The sequence below is a fragment of the Cyrtonyx montezumae genome, unplaced genomic scaffold (genome assembly GCF_038088225.1).
Source record: "Cyrtonyx montezumae isolate F1298 unplaced genomic scaffold, pur_monq_1.0 scaffold_33, whole genome shotgun sequence".
Lineage (NCBI taxonomy): Eukaryota > Metazoa > Chordata > Aves > Galliformes > Odontophoridae > Cyrtonyx > Cyrtonyx montezumae.
In genome coordinates this window covers 2,587,212-2,596,320 of record NW_027072038.1, presented here as the reverse complement: position 1 = coordinate 2,596,320, position 9,109 = coordinate 2,587,212, and the positions used below count along the sequence as shown (strand labels likewise).

The 9,109-nt window shown below is 44.2% G+C and overlaps 1 protein-coding gene across 2 annotated transcripts; it reads right to left on the bottom strand.

The window, feature by feature from the left end:
• Positions 1-814: 814 nt before the first annotated feature.
• Positions 815-8,280, bottom strand: ENTPD4 (ectonucleoside triphosphate diphosphohydrolase 4). Of its 2 annotated transcripts, none has more exons than XM_065745039.1 (13): positions 8,231-8,280; positions 7,738-7,839; positions 7,272-7,469; positions 6,733-6,938; positions 5,718-5,868; positions 5,528-5,631; positions 4,894-4,953; positions 4,502-4,656; positions 3,144-3,310; positions 2,621-2,945; positions 1,920-2,005; positions 1,524-1,685; positions 815-1,256 (listed from the first exon to the last, which is right to left on the bottom strand). In XM_065745039.1, exons 2-13 carry the CDS (start codon positions 7,743-7,745, stop codon positions 1,028-1,030), a joined length of 1,851 nt encoding a protein of 616 aa, XP_065601111.1. In that variant the 5' UTR covers positions 7,746-7,839; positions 8,231-8,280; the 3' UTR covers positions 815-1,027. The 2 variants fall into 2 exon arrangements, with proteins under 2 accessions (XP_065601111.1, XP_065601113.1); XM_065745041.1 differs by having other exon boundaries at positions 4,526-4,656.
• Between the last annotated feature and the right edge of the window lie 829 nt (positions 8,281-9,109).

Sequence of the window (9,109 nt, the reverse complement as noted above, 5' to 3'; positions counted from 1 at the left end):
CCAACGTCTCCAGTTCTTCAGCACTGAAAACTGCATGCTTTCTTCCTGCATTTTCACACCTGCTAAAAGAGAAGGAAATATTGCCACCTGGACACAGACAGTGAGGACAGAAGTGACTGGCACTCAGCAATAAAATACCTGCACACCAGCAGTTCATATAAATCCCACTTTTAATCATGGACAAATTTACTTTCAAGTAAAATTAACAGTTTTAAATAAAATATAAATTAACAATTCAGAGTACTTAAAAATAAAAGACATTGTGCAAGTCTACTCTAGCAGAAACAAAAGCCTAGGCATGTTCCAGTTCTTTCCACCATACTGGAGTTTTAGGGCAATCTCTGAATGACTACGAAACAGAAAGAAAGGATTAAAAAGTGGTGACTTGTGCCACGATGCAGATATGCATCCCAAGATAAAAGGGGAGACCGTCACATAGAAAACAGTTGTAAGCAGTTTTGTGGAAGCACAGCATCGAGTGCAATAGATTTTTCTTCTCCATCACAGTACTTATTCTAGAATATAAAACTGGAAAAGCTGATCTAAGAGATTGTTTTCTTGCTGCTTTTGGAAACCCTGCACTTTCCTCTGATTGAGGAGACTCAGCATTGAGAAATCAAGCAGTATGAATCCTGGAATCTGGAAAAAAAAAACCAACAAAACTCATTCATCCTAACTAACAGAATCTCTCACAATCTCACCCACAGGATGAGAATTCACACTCACTCTCTGATCAGACATAGCTTAAGCTGCTGCTACATACTGACAAGTCTTTCCTTGCCCTGTTACACACCAAAGTGCATTAATTAAAAAAATAAGGAATTTTTGGCAGATACTGTTTCATGACACTAAGACAAATCAACCCCACTTCCCCAGATTTCCAAAACCTAGCTGAATTCCACACTCTGGGCCAATTTGCTTCCTCAATGACCGAAAGGGGGAAAAAAAATAAAAATAAAGGAGAAACCCTGAGGCAAAAATGGCTTTTTGTGTAGGAAGTCCAAGAGTTGTCCTCCATCACAGCATCTCATAAGGCTGCAGAGATCTTCTGTGGTGGGAGGCCCTCCTCAATCCAGAGGGAAGTGGATGAGCTGTTACGCAGCATTCTCCTGTGGATCCTCCTGAGCCTCAGCAGGTAAAGCAGGATGGAGAGCAGCACGATCAGAAAACAGACAAAAAACAAATAGTGATTGTAAACAAAGGAGAAGCTCCTCCAGTGGGAGTGACTTCCACGGAAGTTTTCTTGCTGGATGTCTCTGAAAGGAAACAAGGAGATAACACAAGTCACAAACCAAGCCTTGCCACCAAAGCAAATAAAACAGAACCCATTTTAGTAGATGTGCTTTATCAAGCATTACTCGAGCTACTTCAAACACATCCTCAGGTTGCATACATGCACTAGAAGCAGCATCTTGTCTCTTTCTAACTGTCAGAAGCTTTGCTATCACTGCACATCTTCTCTTGCAAAAACCCCATCACTTCCACCCAAAAACTGTCCAGACCTTGCAGAAAGCCAGCAGTACCTCAAAGGCAAAAACCGTGTTCGGTACAGAATGGCTCCCAGTGTCCACTGCACCTCCTTGTCATACACCTGCAGAGCTGTTTTCAAATTGCTGTAGCTTGCAGGAAAAGAGAAGCCACTGTGAAATACTTCATATATCCAGGCAGACTTAAAACACTGGTACCTACAAAAAGAAAAAAGTGGCACATCATCAGGAATTCAATTTCTCAGCAGTTACAGAGTCCCAAAGGGCTGAGGAGCACATTTAGACACAGGGATAGCAGCACCTTTTATGGCTGATGCAATATTTAAGGTTAAACTCACACTTCCAATGATTTCACTAAATGGACCATTTGGACACGACCTCTTTCTGGCAACTCTGCATGAATGGATTTGCTGTACAAACACAAATACTTACTTCAATCTGTGGAGATCAGCATGTGATGCATAAAGACCACGGTCAAAACGCTCCCGTAGGACAGACCACTTAGTGGCACAATAATCCTTGAAGAAAGGGGAAAAAAAAAATGCCACTAGGTGAGATGCTCTGTAAATACCAAAGCTATATATAACAGCATCCCTTGCATTACTACCAAGTCTGACCACAAATTTCACTGTGTTTTGTGTACAGCCATTTTGATCCTTACATTTGGGGTTACACTAATATCAGTGGCACTTAAATTCTTCAGTCTTACACCTGGACATTAAACCTACAAGTCATATTCCTATAGGGTACACTGCAGCATGACCGCCCCCAGCAGACTGATTCCCTGTGAAACTGGCACAAAACACAGAAAGCAAGTGGAAAACAAATTCTTTTAAGCCATACAGAAAGAGAAGCAAGAGGCAGAAGAAACAAGCTCCAGTATCACCTCTTTTCTGCAATCTATTTCCTTTGGGGTATACTTTACTTGGGGTGTACTTTACTATTGTGCTTCAAAGCTGTATTTTAAAAGAACACCCAATGAGGAAGCAGAGATGGCTCATGATAGGCTATTACAGGATAAAAGAAGATTGAGATCCTTAAAGGAAGAGTCATGCTGCAAGATTTTCAGAATAAACCACTTCTGTAGAGCAGTTGTTTCAAACTAGAAAGAGTTTCACTGGAGAACATTTTACCTTCGCAGCTTTAATGAATTTAGCAGCATTGTAATCCCCTCCCATGCGTAACACGTCCTCAGTGCTGTAATAGAACTCTGAGAAACCATAGAATTCACTGTTCTGAAAGTGCACAGCAGGCTGGTAGACACCATTCAGAGATGTCTGAGTCTCATTGGTCTTATTCATGAAGGGCTGGATAATCTCACGACACAGATTAAAGTCTCCTGTTCCCCGCAAATACATTATCTGCCCATTCTGGTGGATCTCATCCTGAGCATCCACAGGCAGGCAGGGATCGAGGTATGGGGAATCCGAAGTCATGCCAGTCTGTCTGCCCAGCAGTCTGTTTAAGAAAAGCAACAGCATAAGATCAGAAACACCAAGCTCCAAGATATGAAAGCATCAAAATGAAATCCTTATTTAACGAAACTCCAACGTTGCACGTGGCACGCTGTATAAGCTAAGTTCTACATCAAGGCACTTGACTCAACACATTTGAGGGTTACAGAAGCTGTACCTCCAAGCAATTAAAGCCAGTTACCCATTTTTGAGTGCTGTGCTGGTAAATAAGCTGTTCTCATATCTCTGGCGTGCTGCATTCCCTCCAAAGCCAAGGAATGTTGCAACGTAGACTCTATACACGTGCTCAGTTTGATGAGCATCACAGCCCAGGTTGAATTCTGCAAGTAAGTTCTTGGCAACTTCCTCCTGTAGGAACACAAGGACTAAGATTAAGTAGGAACCACGTGAATCAGAACTTGAAGACGAGCACTTTGAAAAAGATGTCCTTGACATCTTTAAACATCCCTCCTTGTGCATCTGTTTCCTTTTCACAAGAGCACGTCGCTTTCTGTTAGAGCAAAGCACACTGCTTTCAAAGCACTGAGCTGCTATTGGTACTTCAGGAAATGCATAAACCAGGAGCTGCTATGAATAACACTGAGGTGTCTTTTCCTCTGGGAAAAGATGAGAAACAGCAGGAAGACTGTAAATGCCTGTTGCCCATTCTCTGTTTAGGAACCTGGAGAGGCTCCACACCAGAACACCTGCTTTGTATTGATCTGCATTCAGATAAAGCCACTCAGCCATCATCATCAGTTGCCTGCCACTCTTCCCTTTTCAAATTCACACTCGATTGGGGCAGTTTGTTCTGAATCTGAACGCTCCAACTTTTGTTTAGCAGTCCAAACTATTTGCTACACCACCTGTCTGAAAAGCAGTGTGGTTATTAAAGCCTGTTATAACAAAAGGCCATCATGCCTCATTACAGCAGTGCACTGAGACTCAAACCACACAGCTTTTACACTACTCCGACTTCAGATGATTTCTCAGTGATGTCAGTGGGAGGTTATCCAATCCTAAAGCTTCAGGCACTACTCTAGAGCTCAGTGGACTGCAATTAGAGCAAGTTACATTCCCTTTAAGCCTTCCAACAAAGAGATTTGCATCCTGTAACAGATGAACCGTAATGAAGGAGATAGTTTAACAAACTGAACTGTTACCCCCACGTCCTGTTAACTCTACCAATCCAGCTTATGAAGGAAAAAACCCACATCTTATTCTTAAGAAAGAGCTATAAAAATTCCATCTCTGAACTACAGAAGAGCCTCTTAGTACCACACATTTAAAGACTGCACAAGCACACATGCACAGAGAAAGAAAGCAGATCCACTTAAGTTAGTGACATGTTGTGCTAATTGAAATCAACTTTTTGAATGAAGAATGAAATGAAGTGCTTAGCTGATGAAGGACTCGTATTTGCCATCTTCTCTTGCCCGTGGTTTGGATGTGATGTAATGAAGAATAAGACTCAAAACAAAGAAAACGAGGAAGAAAAAAAAAAAGAATATGCATTAAAATAAACCAAAATGAAAAGAAGAAAGTTGCACAGATAATAACCTGCTGTGAAGAGGCAAAGCTTACAGTTTTAGGGACTTCGTATGCTATCTGAGTCGACACTCCACCCATGTCAAGAATACCCACTGTCCTCTTACGGAAGATGGCTTCCTTGTTTTCACTGCCTGGGATGTGCACCTCCACAATTGCCTCATCCTCTGGATAAAACAACAAAAAGCCATTGGGAAATGCATTCAGAATGGGCAGAATGCAACACTACACTATTTCTGTTGAACATTTCTTTCTTTGGTAGCAGTGCAGATCACCAAAATTTCACATCCATCTTAAGCATCAGCATCTACACATTGTGGTTAATTAACATCTCACACCATCAACCGCAGTGGCACAGCAATGTACTTTCACCCTTCTTAAAAATCACATTCATGGTTACATACCATCATCTGTATGTTCAAATCTTCCAAGAACAAAGTTGATGCCAATCCATGCATACACTCCTAAGCACACAGGGAAACATTTGGAAGTTCCAGGAATATTCTGAGTTAATACAACACATCACCACTCACATTTTATACAGTTCTTAAACATTCCCAACGCATTACTCCATGCCCACCTTGCCAGGTCAAGATTCAAAGAAAAATCCTAATTCAATACATTAAAAACAACTTCATGTCTGGATTTCAGGCCAAAGCAAGCTCCTATAAAGCTAATTTAAGACTCCAGCAAGCCGAGCAGAACAAAGCACTGCTCCTCTAGAAACCATTTTTCCCTACTAATGTTCTTCCATCATGAATGCTGTGTCTCATCCTCCTTCCTAAGCCAGAAATAGGTCTAAAATCACTGCTCAACACACATGAGTTATCATCACCACTAATTAGAAAACGTTTAGACAAGCCAGGAGATTGCAGCAGATGATTATCTCCACACTCCCATCTGTTGCCACTGAGGAATAATCCCTTACACCCAAAACAGAATTTTAAAAAGCAGGAAATAAATAAGATTCCCCCAAGTTGTACAACAGGAGTAATAAAGGTCACAGAGGTTGTGACTGCTTTTCTGAAATGCACCTACCTTCCTGTTTCCCTGAAATAACTTCTGCATGCGAGTCCGAAAACAGAAAATCAAAATGCACAGGGATATCAGTGACCAAATCTTCAAGTATTGCCTTCTGCTGGCTGCAAAATAACAGCACGAGCAGTTAAAAACAGCCAGAGACACCAGGCCCACTATCCTGAATGCAAAAACGAAGAGAGACAACGACCTTTCTGGCAGAATCCTCATTCCTGCAGTACACAGGATATAAAGAGGAGTCTCTTTGTGTTTTGTGCGGGGCACGTGTTCAGCAGCAAAGCTGAGAAGTGGAAAAATGTAATCGCTGACCTTCTCAGGAGAGTTTGCAAACTCTGAGATGCCTAGAGAAACAGAGAAATGTGAAAGTGAAGCAACACAAGGTTTGGTGATTTCCTGTCTGGAAAAGTCTCAGTGAACAACACACAGAGGAGAAATAACAACCCAAAGCAAGGGAATCAACTGAGGAAATAAGAACCTGATAATTGAAGCTAACACTCAATCATCCTCCAGACATTAAGCAAAAATCTGCATTAGAGACATCATCATAATCCTACAAGGAGAGGGAAAGTAGAGTGGTAATAGTGGAGTGGCAAAAGTCCTAGGCTGCAGCAAATGAAGACAAGCCTAAACGCAGCAACCGTGGACACAGAAGTGAAGGAGGAAAATGTACTTACCTTTTCAAGCCCTCACGTAGGCAGGGATCTCCAATGAGATGCCCCCACCTCCCCTGCCAGGCCCTAAATGAGGGCTGGGAAGGGATGGATCCTGGCTCCAACCCTTCTGGTCATTCATTTTGCATTGCATGCACCTGAGTTCCCCTGGGTTGGCCCTGCCTTCCCACCAGATGCTTAATTACTGCTTCAAGCCATGACTTAGCATTTCCTGCTACAATTACCTATTTAAATAGGTGGATCAAGTAGAAAGCAGATTATTTATTCACTAAATAAAATAGAACCAAGTTAACTGACAACTGAACCAGCAACTGTCTTAGCAGGCAAATCTCTCCTTCCTGCCCATCAGTGTCACATTGCAAGCTATAAAGATGAACAAAGCTCTCTGCAAACAATACCCAAAGAAAACCAAAGGAGTACCACACTGACACATGTGTTATCCACAGACACTATAAATGCTGGTTAGAGAAAAGCCACGTTTGGATACAAAGCTATCTAGACAAATCACATCTCAAAATAATAAATTTCCAGTACCTGGTTTAATTTTCATAACCACTGGTTTTCTATCTTTGTCCCTCATCTGTTTTATGTCCAACAGGTCGTGTGGATTACCATTGTGTCTAGGCCAACAATACACAAAAATCCGAGAGCCACTGCTACCACAGTCCACAACGATCCCGTAGTTCAGATTGGGGTTGTTTGTATCTGTAGCTTCAGTGTCTGTTACCCGGGCAAGATACCTAGAAGAAGACTTAGCATTACCACCTTGCAGACAAGCTCTGTGTGCAAGTATCACTTAACATCAGACTCAAAACAAGACAATGCTTTCCATCACAAGAAGCAGAGTTATCAGTATGGCGCTGTCAGTGAAGAGAAGCACTACACATAAAAGCTGAATTATTGATAAACTGAAAGCAACTTAGATAAGGAAAGCTTCAAAAACAAAGCACGGAGTTCACTCATTTTGTCCACCATTTATTTATTTCATCCATTCTATTTTCTTCCTGTCGATCTTTGTCTTCTGTGTCAAAACTGCATTTCTTTCCTTCCACCACAGCCTTTCTAAATCTCACCTGTGAAATCTTCTGTCCCTGGATGCACGCCCATACTTATTGCGGATGACTACCAGTGAGTAGTAGAGCAAAGAGACAGCAGCAGCAAGTATTCCAATTACCACAATCTGACGCAAAGTGGTGTTGAAAATACGTGGACATCCTATTGGAGAAATGCTGAAGTGCCAAGAAGCAGGAAGCAAACAAGAAACGCCAATCCTAAAATTCAAAGAGGATTCTGTAAGGCCAAAAAGATGCAGTCTGAAATGAGCCAAGGATAAACATACGCTCTGTAAATTTAGTTTGCTTCGTTCTAGCCCTGTTCTGCTCATGCTCATTGATACATAGTCAAGACCACATCTCCATCTTTTCATTCCTCACTAGGCACGGTGAGCAGGTAGCCAGCTCTACCCTCAAATGGGGTGTGAGCAGATTCCCAGCCCTTCCCCCAAACAACAATTTGACACACTTCCTTTGGGATTCTTACCTCCCCATTTTGGGAGAGCCAGCAGACAGGGAGCAGCTGGTGTCCCACAATCAGCCAGTCACATCCAGCTGACAAGGAACAGCCATTCTCAAAGACATTGCTCTTCCCTTCCTGAATTAAACAACAATAAGAGACACATAATAATCCAGACAGCACTGTAACAATCTGTACAAGCCAGCAGACCCTCCCCCACCATTCAGCGCTGGCAAAGCCACAGTGAAGCACAGAGTGCAGGTCTGAGCTCCCCATAATAAGACACACACACAGACACTGGAGATCACGCAGGGCCAAGGAGAGCATTAGTCCTGAAGCAGGGCTGAAAACTGAGAAAGCTTCGTCTGGAGAGGCGACAGCCCTGACCAACGCGTACAGATGTGCAATAGGAAAAAGAGGTGAAGAAGAAAGAGGCGGGCAGCCCCAGGCCCCAGGGCCCCCGCCTCTCCTCGCAGCTGAGGCCCGGCCCACTCCCAAACCGGCTCCCTAAGAACCGCACCCCCAGAGGCTGAAGCCCATCCCCGATCACAGCAGCAGCTCCTCCACCCTTAGCTGCCCCGCTCCTGCCCTCGCAGCCCGACCCGGACCACCTCACACCGCACCTACAACCGCACCGCCACTACTCCGCCGCATAGCAACCGGCAGCGCGTCGCTTCCGGGTGCGCCGCCGGATGTGACGCACGCACGCACACACGTGGCGCCGAGAGAAGAGGAGGCGGACTGGGAAGGGATTTCCCCGGGGGGCGTGGCTAAATGCGGTTGGGGCGTGGCTAAATGCGGTTGGGGGGCGTGGCTAAGAGCCGTTTTAGTGCACGGGGCTGATTGAATCGTTGTGCGGTTGTGGTTGTGCGAATAAAACACGGGGACCTGTAAATCTGTACGGAGAAAAACGTGTAACTACGTGTCGGATGTAATAAGTATTTATAGTGCTAATAATTCATAACGCCGGTATGGGTACAGCGACTATCCCAGGTTTGCCTTTGAGCGATCTGCTGTGCTTTGGGGTTTGTTATCATCACCCGCCCCGAAACTGAGCTTTGCTGAAGAGGTGGGAAATGGGGAAAGTGTATTTGGGTGAGAGCAAAGCGGTGCGAGGCGCTGCCGCGGAGTGGCGGTATTGTTCGGAGCGTCCGGAGCTGGGATGCAGAGGATGCACCTATAGCAGCCCCGGGCCGAGCTTTGCACACCGAGTTTTGCACGTTGGATCGTGCATGCCGGGTTCCGCCAGGCTCTGCACGCAGTGTTTTGCACAGCAGCTTTGCACGCTGGCTTTTGCACATTTGCACACCTGACTTTGCACCCCGGGTCTACGCATGGAGTTTTGCGCACCAGATTTTGCCTGCCAGGTTTGCACGCTGGTTTTGCATGCTGGCTTTTG